General features: G+C 38.4%; 1 protein-coding gene across 1 annotated transcript in view; it reads right to left on the bottom strand.

Moving 5' to 3' along the window:
* The window catches only part of MAP3K5 (mitogen-activated protein kinase kinase kinase 5), an 86,497-nt gene that overhangs the window by 7,529 nt on the left and 62,912 nt on the right, over window positions 1-16,056 (bottom strand). The window contains exons 14-25 of the mRNA XM_015858370.2: window positions 15,210-15,291; window positions 13,091-13,224; window positions 12,276-12,403; window positions 11,352-11,488; window positions 10,646-10,751; window positions 9,436-9,593; window positions 8,592-8,769; window positions 7,545-7,565; window positions 6,671-6,848; window positions 6,397-6,565; window positions 3,670-3,855; window positions 597-702 (exon numbers count right to left, since the gene is read on the bottom strand). Of these exons, the coding sequence (XP_015713856.1) occupies window positions 597-702; window positions 3,670-3,855; window positions 6,397-6,565; window positions 6,671-6,848; window positions 7,545-7,565; window positions 8,592-8,769; window positions 9,436-9,593; window positions 10,646-10,751; window positions 11,352-11,488; window positions 12,276-12,403; window positions 13,091-13,224; window positions 15,210-15,291 (1,583 nt within the window). The remainder of the gene's footprint in view (window positions 1-596; window positions 703-3,669; window positions 3,856-6,396; window positions 6,566-6,670; window positions 6,849-7,544; window positions 7,566-8,591; window positions 8,770-9,435; window positions 9,594-10,645; window positions 10,752-11,351; window positions 11,489-12,275; window positions 12,404-13,090; window positions 13,225-15,209; window positions 15,292-16,056) is intronic.

The raw sequence follows: 16,056 nt of genomic DNA, 5'->3' as shown, positions 1-16,056 counted from the left end.
TTTTCAAAAGGGACATTCATGCCTCTATCCACTAACCTCTTAATTTCAATGCCACTTGCTTTAGAGCCTAACATACTAAAGCCAACAGCTGCCCTTACCTTAAATAAAACAAAGCAGATTTATCACACAGCAGCTCCCCAGATGTTTTTATACTAAACTGTACTTGTTTTATTTTATTTTATTTTTTTATTTAATATTTTTACTTTTTAAACATCACACTACTAGGAACACAGGTTCATTTTGCCACGGTAGAGCAACCATCAACAAGTGTAAATATACGTTTGTATACATTAGTACATGCTGGGCGATTTGCCCATCACTGGATTGGAAGAGCAGCATTATGTACCTCAAAGAAGGCAGCATCAGAGCACCTTTGCCTGCCAATGCTCACTGGGTTGCAGAATTGTTCACATTACACATCTTGGAAAGTGCTTTCCAAAGTAACATGGACAATACACTTAGCAGTATTAGAGTTGAACAGGAAAAAAAGTCCTGCTAGTTTCAAAATCTTCAGTGAAGCATCATAATCACAGCTCTAAAGCACATTTAAAGAGATCAGGCAACAAATATTTGCTGAGTAGTATGAACTAACTTACCTGGGACCAGAATAGTAATAGCTGTCTGCACAGCTTTTCTGATTATGTTGTCCAATGCAAACATCCAGTGTGGCTTGATGTTATGATTTCGGAGCACTTTATTGACCTAGCAACACAGAATCCAAGTCAGCCATCATATCCTCCACAACTTAATAATACTATGATATAGGTCAGAATTGTGTAAAATGTTTGAACTTATAAATGCTGCATCTAAACAAGTTAAATAAACTATTTCATGTCGACACCAAATGGAGAAATTGTTAACAAAACAGTGGAAGTTGGCAATCCCATATGTCAGACAGTATTTTGGAGTTTTTTCTAAATGAAGTTTAGGTGTTTTCAGATGGCTGACAATGAAGCCTATTTAACCTTCACAGTCATAGACTGACTGAAAGAAATGCAAGCCCCAAAATAAATCCCAAGGACCATATCATGGGAGCTCTGTGACTTAAGCTAACCAACCTTGTTGCTTTCCTTGGTATGGTTTTCTCTGCTCTGAGCAGTAATCCACTATTTTAAAGAACAATTGTAGGAAGTATCAAAGAATTAATGTAATGCTGCTCCCTCTGGATTCAGATAATAGTTAATTAACATTAGTTTAGATAATCAGAGGACTTCATTTTGATGCTGTGCCATTACCTCTATCCTTCTACTGTTAACTTCATATGACGAGACAGTTGCACTTGCGAAAACTTTTATGCATGTTTGGAAGGCAATAATGTGTTATTAATCATATTATCACTGCCCTAAAGCAACAGTGCTCAGTAAGGCAGGAACTGACATAAGCGCTTGTACCAGGGTGGCTGGCACAGAACTCATTTTCTTCATAGCAGCCCGCAAGTTGCTGTGTTTTGCCTTGGTGCCATATTTATATATTTATTTATAGCTAAGCAGGGCTTGCAGAGCACTGAGGTCTTTTCCATTTCTCTTGTTGCCCTGCCAGCAGGCAGGTTGGAGCGCACAAGAAACTGGGAAAGGATACAGCCAGGTCAGCAGATTTAACCAGCCAAATGGATATTCCCTATCACAATGTCATGCCCGGCAAGAAAAACGAATGCACTTTTTCCAAAGGAGCTACTGTTTAGGGACGGGCTAAGCATCACTCAGCTGGCGGGTAGTGACTGCTTTTGCGCTACTTGATTGCTCCACCTCCTTTGCTTTAACAGTCCCCAACTCAACACATGGGTCTTCTCTCACCCAGCAGCTGGGTGGAGGCTCATCTGCCAGCCACAGTCAGCCCATCACAGCACCTCGGTCTCCTCAGTTCTGTCCCCAGCAGCCACAAGATGGCAGTTGGACACTGTGCAGAAGTACACAGGGCCCTGTGCTGCCCACAGCCCACCACAAGCCGGTCCACAGCCTGCTGAGGCAGTGCATCTCCTGCTAACTCCTACCCATACCAGTGCCCTTAGCTAAGCCTACCTAATCAACTACTGAAGAAGCACGATGCATTTTTTGTCAAGAACAACAACAAAAAATGTCTTTTAGCTTTTCAGACGGCAGCACAAAACTACTTTTCTTCATCATGGTTGCTGTGAAGACACCTTGGATATTAACAGGGTAATCCCAGGTTACAAAGTTAAAAGTCCTGAGAACACAGGCAATGCTTTCCCTCACTTCTAGCAATACCTCCGCCTGTGCAGTACCTGAGATGGATACACATCTGGATTTCAGAACTCTATTATAAAAATTTAACAGGTCAAAAAATTAAGGCTGGCTAATCACAAACCAATCCTTTTTCTATGTCCTTTCTGTAGTTCTCTTAGCTAAATAACAGTAGGGGGAGGGAAATATGTAACTTTAAAATAGCAATAATGAAGGTAACAGAAGAAGATTAAATATTTATAGAAAAGCATATGAAGTGCCTGATGGCACAAAACAGATGATGCTCAACAACATCTGTCAGAAACCCACAGAGATATCTGTACTCTTCCCCCCCACCCCCACCCCTCTTCAATTGCTTTTCTGGTCTTGGTACATGTTTATTTCTTCCATCTGTCCAAACAGAAGTGATGTGAAACTACAGAGATCAGAGAGCTGAAGATTATTCAGAGTGAAGACATTTTTCCTTTGAGGAAAGCTCTCTTTTACAGATTCATTTTGCATATTAGCTTTCTTTGGTAGGCAGTCTACTTTGTCAGTATGGCGTATGCAACAAACAGTTTAAATGCTGTACAATCTTTGCTGACACCTCTGTTCTTTCTCAAACTACACAAGGTCAAAACGCTGACAAGAATGATCCACCTCAAGTGCCTACTTAGACTGTCATTTCAATTTTCACTTCAGAACTCCAGCCTGCATGGGGACCCCCAGCACAGCTGTTTCCTGCCATGTAAATTATTCATCTTAAGCTTTAAGCATAATTGTGAACTAACATTTAAATACATAGCTGGAAAACAAACAAAACCAATTTGCTTTTGGCACACTAGCTACTTAAATGGTATTTATATGTCTGTTTGGTTGCTGCTGCTCGTTGTTGGATATCACAAACTTCATATTAATCACTGTCACAAAGGAAGCCCATTTTTCTTCCTTCTTACTCTGTTCATTATAGATTGGTAAGAGAAGCTTTTAAATTTGGTTAGGAGCTAATTCTTATGCTAATCAAAAATACTAGAGTCAGAATTCAGATCAAGCTTATAATTCAGGTAGAATATTATGTCAGGCCATGAAAGTACTTAATGCATTAGTTTATATAGGAAGCCAAGTTCAAGAGATCTTATTTACGCAAGACACACTTGACAGTCAGCGTTGATCCTGTTGACCAGAAATTCCTATAAAATGAGATTTTTTTTAAAGAAAGGTTTTTCTGCTTTTGGACAAAGCTTATGCAACTGTGCTGGATGAAGATGTTTAATCAACAAAATCTCAACAGCTATGTTCAGCATTTGTGTCCTGCCAACAGTCCCACAGCAACCAAACCCAATCACAGCTGTAGGTTGCTTTTCTTGTTATTACAAGATCAAAGTTCTCACATATACTGCTTCAGAAATTCTGGAGATTTCATTTGCTTCTGTTTTCTAGATTTGTGCAGTTTTCCCACGCAAAATACTTAGTAAAAATGACAACTTACAGCATCTTGAAAACCAAACAGCACAAGCTGCACTTGACTGATACCATGGCTGTCAAAGTCTAACTCCAGTTTCAGTTTTGAAAGAGTGGTTGCAATGATTTTACGATCAGTGGACCGTACAAACTCTCTGAGGCTGGAAACAAGCGTTGTAATATGTTCCCATTTTAGCTTGGGCTCTTCGGCTCCCTGGAAGAAGAACAGAGAGGAAAGGAAATAGGTTTTACAACCATCTTTTGAAATGTAAACCCAGAGGGCCTTCAGCCAATAATGTTAGCTGGCAATATGATTTTTGGAAACTGATGCTACAGTTAGGGCAAAGGTGCAACTGTGGGTCAGATTACAGTAGCTGTGTAAACACAACTGTGCCACTGAGCTCTCTGATAATGCAGATTATTGCCCAGAAAGTAGCTGACTTTATTTCACAGTAGTTGATGAAGTGTACGTGTATGCTACCCATGTGTATATACTTATATACTATATGTGCAAGCTACTCCCTGAATTACAATAGCAAAAAAACTCAAAAGCATTCATCAGAATAAAGACCACGAATAACTAGAAAGCAGAGGATTTTATTTACTCTCCAATATAATATAATATAGAATATAAATTTCATTTCCACACCTTAAAATTAAGTCAGAGATAGAAAACCTCACTACTTGTTGAGCAGCCTTAAACACCTTTTCTAAAGGAACTTAAGTACTTATAGAGACTAAAGATTTGTAACACTGATTTCTGTAACAGAAGGACATCCTGTGTTTGGTTCCCTTATGTTTGTCAGTTTTATGCCATGAATGGTACAGCCAGCTACGTCAAGAACTCTGTTTGCCTAAATTGTTAATGAGACTTTGACTGCTAATTAAATCTGATCTGGATGAAACCAAGATCATTCGGCTGGTGGGGGAAGGTAAAAACAAAAAGGCTCTAAAGCAATTGAACATCTCACTGACTAAGGCAACCCCATTTCTGAGAAAAATTCTACCTCCTGATTTTGATTTTCTTTGATTTGGAAAATTCACCTGACTATTGTCTATACTGAAATGGACCCCTCCTCCCTCCGTCCTGCAGTAGTTGGTCTCCTTTCCCTGGAAATAATTAACAGCCATTAGAGCAGATAGCTGGACACACAGCACACCACAGCCCTTGAACTAGAAGGTTCTAAGTCCATCAACAGCACCTTGGGGACATGGTAACCAGTATGGCTCCCTAATAAGAAAGAGGTTTACTTTGGGGAGGGTCATTCTCCTGCCCTAGTCACCCACAGTGACTGTTTTGTTGAAGTTATTCTTACAAAAACATCTCATGAAGGGAGAAATACTATCAAAGCCTAAATCTTGATGAGGCCTAACAAGCAGGTCTGGCTTCCAACTATTGTTAATTTCTTGCTTATAAGCAAAATATAACAGGAATCCAGATCAGCTACACTTTAACTGCAGTTACTGCTGCTTTCTGGTGGATTGAGCAAGTTTCCTGATCTTTGACAAGGCACAAAACTGAGACAGAAAACTGTGTTTGGGAGTCGAAGTTCTGCATCCTTTTGAAGTGCTGATGGTCCCAACCAGCAGAGCTTTGAACTCAAACACTACAACTCCGCATCTCCTGGCTCCTATCTTGGGCTGTTCCAGCTCCACCTGAGGAACACTGTTACTCCCCCATCAACGTTTGGTGGGAACTACAGGAGAAGACACATGAAATAAGCACCTTCTTTGGATTTTGTGGTTGTTTAAGCTTCTCACAATCTCTTTGATTATTACTTTCATACATCTGCTAACAACTGTGTTGTATTACAGCAGCTATCCTGTATATCATGGATTGCTAGCATCTCTCTTGCTGCCTTTTATTTTAACACTTTGTATAGTGTGTAGTTACCAGGACAACCACTGTGATTTTCCCCCACCTTCACTTCTCTCCATGAGTTAGAAGGTTTTGTTCCTGTATAGTACCAGAATATATTAGCTGTGCTACATGCACAAGAATCACGTTAGTTTGCACTGGTTTCTCCAGCAGCACTATCTTCAAAAGATGACTTGCCCCATTTTACACAAATATGTTTCAGACTAGCAGTACGCAGCCTTGAAAATGAAGTGAGTCAATTAACTACGAATGCACACATTACAAAAAGAACAAAATAAAACCTTGTCATCCAATTTCTGTGCTGCAACATCTAACAACGTGGTGATGACCTGTAATTTATTTGGTGTCATCCCAAACTGATACGTCATAATGAATCACTGCCACAAAGCAGCATCAAAAGGTCACTGCAATTATTTTGTTGTATCTCCCACTACTCTACTCCATCCTCCCTCCCCTCCATACGTGGCCCCACCCACTGTGAGGAAGATGTGGTTTATTTTCTGACTACTGCCTTTCTCCTTTTATGGCTCTCAGCTAGAAGACAATGGTATACCAACAACTCTACTCTTCTCTACACAGTAACCTAAGACCAGTACAGACCAAAAGATCTAACTCTTTCTCCATCAAACTTGACATCTAGAAGACAGAACTCTACTGAAACCACTATCTAGGTGTTCAAATCCTATTTATGAACAGCAGAAAAGACATAGCTTATGTAGAATAAACATAACATCAAAGCCAGTTTTTATTGGCCTCAATAAAGCAATAAATTGTAAAAGCTTATGCTGTATATGCTTTCTAGTTTAACCAATTCTCACGTAATTGTAGTATTCAAACTCCTTTTTTTCTTTTTGCTGCCTTTTGAAATTACTTTACCTGAGCCAAAGCTTCCATCAAGTTTCTCACCACCTTCTCTTGGTCCTCAGTCAATATCCTGTGAAGGGTGGCTCTCCTCTCACTATCCTTCTTTAGCATGAAAAAACCAGAATCTTTCTCTTCAGGTGAAGGAGGTGCACTGTGATCCTCAAAATTTTCATCTGGGATGCTGAAAAAAAAAGCACTCAGTGAAAGGAAACCTTACAAAACACAATCACAGTGCAACAGTACCTAATTTACTATGTGATATTACTGCTGGATAGCAGTGCTTTACCTCAGAAAAAGGGACCGGATTCCCTTCCCATCTTTTTCTCCACAGGACTTTGCTCTTGTTTTGAAAGAGAATGGATCAATTTTTAGCTCTGTATCAGGTGAGACAGAACCATATTCACTGCTGCTACTTGTATCTTCCACCAGAACAGGAACAGGTAAGGATATACTCCGAAGATACTCTATTAAAGGATATTTAGAAGTTGAAATTTAATAGCACCAACACAGTTCTGAAGTAGGTAATTCTTTCAGAAAAACAGAAATTCTGACTGCCTTCCCCCACACAAATACAAAATATTAGAAAACAACAACAACAACCCAGCAGAAGACTTCTAAAGCTTGTTCCTCTGGAATACAATTACCTTCAGCTACATTTTTTATTGAAAATGTTACTGAGATAAGGAAACACTGGGCTCTTTGCAAGCTCATTTCCAGCACACTGACACTGGTGTGAACCTTCATCACATATCATTAGTATATGCTCTGATCGATAACAAAGTGTTTCTATAGGTTAAGCCATATACCCACATTCCAGTAAATCAAATTCTACATATCCTTCTGCACAAACCTTGCCTCTACTAAAACAAAACAGCCCTTTTGTTTCCTGTTCAGACCTCCACTAAGGGGTCCTATAACAATCCTGTTCTTCATTCCCACGTCACCCACCTGCAACATCAGTTCAGCCAAGGCAACATCACAGATGATGTTTTTAATTTGCACAGAGAATTAGAGTTTCCTAACAGAGAAAGGTCACTTATTTCTATAACTGTGCCCACCTCTCCTAGCAAGGATTTCATGGGACAAATTATGCCAGAATAAGTGATAACCACAGTATCTACACATTAATTCTTTGATTAAGAAAGTATGTTAAAACTCACCATTTGTGTTAGCTGAAAGAACTGTGGGAGAAAGGCAAAAAAAAAAAGAGTTAAGCATGCTAAAATAACACAGGAAAAAAAAGCACTCACTTCTGATTTTTATGGACTAACTGGATGCTCTTATTTGCAACTCTTACTTTAAAAGTATGATTTATTGCCACTTAAAATGAATTTGAATCCAAAAGAAGAAACAACAAACCAAGCATGTGAAAAGTCCTCATCCAATACCACTTCCTTTACATGGTATTTTTCTTCTTTTTTTTACCATGCTCAAATTATATAAAGGATATTTTTCATATATGCAAACATGAAATACAGACTTCAAGTTCTCGAAGCTCCTTAGTTACATTCCATAATTTAGAATACTGCGGGGAATGAGCGTAGAAAAAAAAGAATGCAGAGAGCTATGGACAAAGATAATTTTGCTCATGTAGAACGCTCCTAAGGTTCAATATCATGCTATAACATTATATAAAATGTACTCTATGGGAACATTCTTTGAATGAAAACATACACAGATTTTTAATAAATAAATACATAAAATAAACAAATAGATGAAGACTTTTGGGGTAGTGAAGAGGGAACTGCTCATCTTTCCTCCCTGGTGTCAATTGAAAAGATATGTAGCAATGGCTCAAAGTTGCATCATGGGAGGCTCAGACTAAACATTAGCAAAAGCTTCTTTACCAGTGAGGTAGTTTGACATTGGAACAGGCTTCCTTGAGAGGAAGGAGGAGTTGACAACCCATGCCTATCAGTGTTTAAGGAGTATTATCAAGATGACTCTTAATGACATGCTTGCAGGTCAGTCACTGCTGGACTCAACCTTTGTAGGTCCCTTTCAAATGAAACTATTCTAATTTTCTTCTTAAACCTTATTAGAAATATTTAGATAAATCACCTCTGACAACACACCAGCAGAATTCTGCTACAGCAGTCTTCCTGAAGCTGGAACAAAAGGTTACAATTGAACATTCACCTGGGATGGAGATCTTCTGTCTTCATCTTCAAGACTGAAACATCATTTATGAGATAGAAATTCCTTACCTGATAGTTTTGATGGGGGTTTCCTTTTTTTGCTTGAAACCTTCAAGAATTCATCTACAAGCAGTTCATGAGCAAAAGCTCGTTTATCAGGATCTGGTTCAAAGCAACGCAATATGAATGACTTGGCTTCTGCAGACATGGACTCAGGAATCTCTGGGTGGATTTTAAACATTCCCACCTGGCATAAATAAAGGGAGAGGAAAAAAAAAAACAAAAACCAACAACAATTGCTTACACTATTATTTTCTCTAATAGTGAATAAGATCATGAGGGGGGTGAGAAGCTGGAACAGGTTGCCCATTGAGGCTGTGGATGCCCCCTCCCTGGAAGCATTCATGACCAGGCTGGATGGGGCTTTGAGCAACCTGATCTAGAGGGAGGTGTCCCTGCCTACAGCAGTGGAGTCGGACCTACATGATGTTAAAGGTCCCTTCCAACCTAAACCATCCTACAATTTTACTAACAAAATGTTTTTAGATAGTAAAAGTGGTATATTGAGTTTTGATATTATCTTTGTGTGAGTACTTGATTAATTCAAGGAACAAAGTTATTACAAACTATGAATATTCAGTTACATTAAAAAATGCAGTTTCCACTGCTTTTCCCAGCCTTTTTCTTTTTCTTTTTTTTTTTTTTCCTGTGAATAGCTGTTACTGCTTCATTACTGTCTTCAAAACTACCCAGCACTCGCTCTCAGATGAATCAGCTCATTCTTCTTAGCATCCTCATTACCCAAGTATTTCCTTTATAATCTTTTCCTTCCAATTCCAGCCTTTCCAAAACAGTCACAAGATTTCCTGTGTTTATAAAAACCACTGTGAGATGTACAAGGAAGATGTCTGACCTTAAACATAGCTGCTTGTGGTTCTCCCAGTTCATAAAATGGGGGTTTCCCTGTAGCCATCTCAATGATAGTGCATCCCAAAGACCAGATGTCTGCAGCCTTCCCATAACCACGTGGCCCTTTGTCAATTATTTCTGGTGCCATATACTGAAGGGTACCTGTTTAAAATACATCCGTCTTTGTTATTTAGATGCATGAAAAATACAAATATCTATATAAGACAATCAAAATAAGAGGGCAGTGAATGATATTGGGCGAGTTAAGGAAAGTACTCTATTATTCAAAATAAGAATTAAAAATTTCCAGATGCATTCAACATGAAACTTAAAATACTACTCAAAGTATTACTTGGGCTAAAAGCATCTGCTGTCACGTTCTGATCTGACAATATCTCTTTTCAATGCCCACAAAGACTACTGGAGGTTTCAATGATCTGTGGATTATAAATACAGATAAAAAATAAAATGTATGTATGTGTATTCTTTTACTCTGTTATATATGTAGATTAAGAGTAAAATAAGGAAGACTACTCTGAGTTGTCTACTCTACTATATATACTATATATTCAATAGTACTATACTATAGTATATATAGTACTAGTATATAGTACTATACTCTATAGTACTATACTATAGTACTCTACTATTCCTGAGTACGGAATTGAGCATGCATGATGAACACTTTTTCTGAAGGGAATCATCCTGACAGCATTTTGCATTTTGGTCCACTTAGAACGGAAATTTAACAAGGAAAACAATTAAAATAATGGTCATTTTTCATCTGGAGCAACCATTTAAATCCTGTGACACTATAGTAAATCCAAATTGAATTATCAAGCAGAAAGAGGATGAAGATAATGACAGGCCTTGTACTAGATGTCAGGATATCCAACCCAGCAATAGAAGGAAAAAAATGTTAGCCCTGGGTCAGCACAATAAGCCATACACACAGAAGAAACACTCAAATATGACATAGGAAAGACAGTGCTTTTCTGCTATAGAGGAACTGAATGTCTCAAACTGAACTTTTAAAACAGTATTTTCTCTGAACAGTGCACAGCTCATTTAGGTATACTTAATCACGAGCATATTCTTGCAGTGACCTTTCCTATTGATCTTAAGTCAATGAGAGTTAAGTGGCTATGGAATCTGACCCTATGCTCGCAGTTGGAGTTGGAGTGAGGAGGAGAGAATCTCTGCTGGGAACATACCAGTGAAAGTTTCAGTACAAGGGTTGATTCCCGCAAGTCTCTTTGAAGTTCCAAAGTCTGAAATTTTTAACACTCCGCTGTAAGTGTTGATAAGCACGTTATCACCCTGAGGAACAAAACATTCAGAGCAATTATTTTTTTGCATTAGTCTCAAGACTTCTTGCACCACCTATTTCTAGAATGCACTCTTTGGTAAGCAACAATTACTTCCCTCAGGCTCTCTAGCATATGATGAATGTTTAATCAATTGCAGTCCTGCCTTATGTAATGCCATTATCAGAAACTTCATTGCAAAGAGAACCTCTCCATCTGCAGGAATATGTTTAAACAGTACTATGACAAACACCTTGAAAAACAAAACAAAAAAAAACACCTTTACAAATCTTGAATCTCCTTGGAAAATAAGCTGCTGATATCCCCACTCACAGTCTTTGTCATTTCTGATCTGTTTGTGTGAAAGCTCAATCATATCATTGAAAACAGAAGCAAAATACCCACTTTCTCACTGGCTCTGTCAGTCTTCCCAAACAAAACAAAACACTTTGTTCATGCAGATTTGAATTACAACAGCTCACTTACCCAACCCATGGAACAGCAGAGAAGGTCTGTGACAATGAATAGCTTTCAGGAAAAAGCTTTTAAATTACAGAGCAAATAAATAGGTTATATAGTTACACCACCAGGCTTAGTCTCAGCAAATTCTCACCTTTATGTCTCGATGCACTATTTGATTATCATGGAGGTATTTTAATCCTTCGAGAATCTGCTTAGTGTAAAAGCCAATTGTCTGCTCATTATTTTTTAATGGTCCCCATTTTGATCGTAGAAGAGCAGAAAGACTGCCTATAATTTTGGAGAGGGAAAAAATGAGAGTAAAACCAAATTAAACCCTACCTTTTTCCCCCAAAGGAAAAACAAAGTAACAACAAGCGATCCCAAAACAAGTGTAGGCACCTCTTCTATAACCAAAGGCCTCTCCTGGAAATACTTTCTTACATCATCACCTGCCTCACTAATTAAAAAGAGACTAAGTATCTCCACAGGCCTTGGCTGCAGCACAGAAACACATACTCTCTCAAGCAGGCAGACTGCAAACCATGTAATGAAAATGATCATCTCTCTCTTATGCCTGGGGAGAAGTTGCTCAAGATGTATGTCATGAAACAGTGAAAAAGGGCTGGTGATCACATGCACGCATTTTTACATACACAGAGCCCACAGCTTCTCAGAAAGCCTAATCTAGTAAAAGAAGTTTTTATTATGTCTGGCTGCTGTAAGTTCTTCCTTATCAAACAGGAGAAACAATCACCAGCCATAACCCTCTTGTGTTCCATACTCAAAGGGGGCTCAGCTATCTAAGACTAACTACAGTATTCCAATTAGGATGGCTGCTGATCATCTGCCACAGCAACTATCTGAGCTGTATCTGAAGCAAGTGCTACTTAAACCCTGATCAAGAGGATTCAAATGCTTTGAAAACCCCTACAGCTTTTTTTCCTCATTAATTCAAGAATGAGATACTAAAGGACATTTTATGCAAATGTGGTGTATATTACTGCAGCATGACATTTCTTTTATTTTTAAATTCTTAAGAAACAAACCAGGTACCAAGACAGTCTCCACAACTTACCACCAGGCACCTGCTCCATGAATATCTTAATGAAACCATTCTCACTAAGAGACCCCAAATACTGGACAATGTTCTTGTGTTTGAGGTGCTTATGCAAAGCTATTTCTTCATGCAGAGGTTGGGAGTATCTGGAAAGAAACGAAACAGTTTATACAATTTTGAGCTACAGGAAAAAAGTCTTGAGTTTAATGTAGCTGATCAGTTCTATTTCAGGCCCTGGGAAACACATTTTCTCCGACATACTATGAATACATTATCTGTCAAGCACATCTGACACTGGTGGTTATCTGGTCTTTATGCGGTAACTTCTTATACATACAAAGTCACTATGTTAACAAGTGTGGGCAAAAAGATCATTCCATGTGTTTGATTGTAGTGTTAAAAGGGCTTTCTAACAAAACACGCACGAACAGCAAAAGAAGATGTCTTTATCAACAACTGTGATCAAAGTTCTAAAAAATTCTGCCAATTATGAAGTTTAAAAGTTCTTTTATAAGATCATGCTTATACATGTAAAGAAGATGGGGCTTTCACAAGGCATTTCAGCATGATTCCATTTTACAACATTTCTAAAGAAAAAAAATGTTATAAACCACATGTGCCAAAACCAGAAAACAGACTCTCAGTTGTTGTAAATCATAAACCATTCCACAATTTGGATACACCCACTTAGAGAGGTAGGGAATATCATTTCATACCATAACTTATTGACAGCACTGTAGGTGAGATACTTTTTGATCAGCAAACTGGTTCACTCAATTGCTTAATGAGATCACATAATGCACAACATTAGGAATGAGACTCAGTTACTATACCTGCTATCTCTCTCTGGGATTTCTTTAATAGCAATTCTGACTTGATTGCTCAAATCTCGTCCTGCATACACAATGCCATAAGTTCCTTTCCCCAGAACGACTCGCTCGCCATTTTCATCATATTCATAGTCATACTGAAAATAAAACAAACACCTCAATTAAATGAAACAGATGGATAAGATTGAATTAATTTCACTCTATGCACAACAAAGGCAACTAGCATACTAGTTCCTTTCTGTGAACCTCTGTGAACCGTGGAGGAGTGGAAAAACACCTCCAGATGGCAACTTGGATATCATACCAACATGCTTATATCTCTCCACTGAATTTATGGAAAGCCTCAGCTTCTGAGGCAGCCGTTCCAGGTAAGTGTGAAAAGCTGAGCTGGTTGTTATCTGTCCTGTGTAGTTACACTCACATCCTTTAATAGCACCTGCAGTTCTGCTGGAAGGCCATGAAAAGGCAACAGAAGACGACAGAGGGCACTCTGCACCCAGCTGAGAACTTCAGCTTCCACAGACACACAAAGCAAGGCAGGACACAGTTTATCCCAGACTCACTCCTGACCTGACCACATCTTCCAAAAACCAACAAAACCGACCTGGCCAGTGCCAGGTCAGACAGCAAAGTGTGCCAATGAAGGTTAGTCAGGATTGCAGTGCATAGTTACATGGTTTCAGCTGAATTAAAATTTCAAAGAGTTTAAGGACAATCCAGAAATAGTTATTAGATTATCTCATCTGTCCTCTTGTGTAACACAGACATCATTTCACTTCCTTGCTCTCATGCTCAGCCCAGGAGCTTATGCTGAGATACAGAGAATTCACTACTTCTTTTAGTAATACTTGAACAGTTAATTACTCTCTGGGTGAAGTCATGTCTCTAATTCAAATTTATTTAATTATTTCATTAAATTATTCTTTACTAAAAGACCTATTAAGAACTACCTATTCAGTAGTTTTCCTTGTAAGGATACTCACACCCTGTAAACATGTGACCCTCTGCTTTTTTTTCTTGCTAAAATAAACCTATTAGGTACACACAGTTTCTCATTCTGGGGTATTTTACTATTCCACAACTCTCTCAAGAAGTTTCTGTTTGTCCCATCTCCAATTTCAGATGTATTATGAAAACACCAACATAAAAACTGGGACAGAGAGCTGGATTCATTATAAAAATACTGACTTTTTCCACTTAGTTTTGGTTGTTGCTAGTACTTTGGTACACAGTCCTAAATACTCTGCCCTGTTTCCTGCCACCTAAAAGGCCATCTAAACACCAAGTACTGCATTACACCTAATGGCCTTTTATTCACTTCTCAACTATGTGCATGATCATAGAGAAAATCAAGGTAAGAATACAGTGAATAATGGCATACACGTCCAAGCTGTAACATAGCCAGCATGGGTGACAGTAGGAGCAGGGCATCCCTGGATGTGGCTATAGGCAGCCCGGTCTAGTGGTTGACAACCCTGCCCATGTCAGGAGTTTGAAACTAGATAATCTTTTGATCCTTTTCAACCCAGATCATTCTACAATTCTGTGATTCTATGATTCTAAGATTCAGTGTGCATTAGAGAGCTAAGGGAAGAATGACCGACTCCCAGCAGCACCAACATGATCACCTGATTTGTTTTCGCAGTTCACTGCCATGTTTGCCCACACGTATCCTAACTAGCACGCACAAGCCTTCCCCTACCACAATTACATCCTTGTTTGTTGTGCAGATGTCCTGCCAATAACGTAAGTGTACACAATTGCAGTGATGCATGAAATAGACAACAACCTTTCAAATTTAAACAGATGCTAATATTGCCTGACTGTGACTACACCCTAATGTAACTACAGCAAGAATCGCTCTGTAATAAAGTGCAATTATTGAGAACTTGGGTTGAGTACTTCCTCAAGCGAGTATGATAACTGGAATACAAGTTGGCTATAATACCTACAAATGAGCATTACGACAAATCATTAGCTTATAAACATTAGACGACAAAATTTTATTAACTGTATTTTTGTCTTACTTTTTCCAGAGAAGGGATGAGTCATTTACTCCCTTCAGTCAAACTACCAGAAACTCAAAATAGTTGAAATGATGCTTTGAAAGTAAGCTCAGTACCTCCAGGGAGTCTCCATCACATTCTCCTTCCTCTGTAGACTTTCCTATTTCTTCAGTGATGCTGTTCACCATGTCAAAAAACCTTTTGAAAGCAAGTAAAACAGAATTCAAACAATGCAACCACATACTCAAGACTACATGGGGGTATTGAGAATGCATCTCACTAAAGTGTTAAATGAACCAAAAGGTTTAAGTATAGTAAGTATAAATTGAGTGTAAAATTGCTTGTCTGAAAAAAATTAAAAAAAAAAAAAAAAAAAAAAGAGGAAAGGTTATATTACTTATGGCTTGTCCTTCTTTGAAAGCACACTTCTTACTTCTGAGTAATGTCAGAATATGAATGGGAAGAAAAATCGTAGAAGAACCTACACAGATCAGAATTGATGAGAAGACAAGACAGGGACTAATCTTCGTGCAGCAAGCTCTTGCCAACTCTGTTAGAGGGCTACTGTAATCATACTCAGGTAATCATAATAGTAACATTGAGGACATCAAGATTGTTTGTTTGTACTGAGAAATAAAATTCTAACTACAGTAAAGCAAAAACCTTCACTAGATCTCCGGGATCATTATTACCCCAAATAGTGCCGCTGCAGAAATTCCATTCATATATTTAGGCCACTTTGTTCAACTGGGGGCAACACATATTTGTAATAAGCCTTAATATGACAAATATGGAGATATAATACCTCAAGATCAGTTAAAAAAGGTTTGTAGTTATACATTTCTAATATTTGTCTGAGTTTGTACTTTGACCCTCCAAAGCTCATGCATTTCTGGAAGAGTACTATGCTTTCACATAAAAGATGGTTCTATCTGTTTCTGTTTCCTCACTTGTCACCACCTC

Source organism: Coturnix japonica, chromosome 3 (genome assembly GCF_001577835.2).
Source record: "Coturnix japonica isolate 7356 chromosome 3, Coturnix japonica 2.1, whole genome shotgun sequence".
Taxonomy (NCBI): domain Eukaryota; kingdom Metazoa; phylum Chordata; class Aves; order Galliformes; family Phasianidae; genus Coturnix; species Coturnix japonica.
This window is presented reverse-complemented; position numbering and strand designations above follow the sequence as displayed.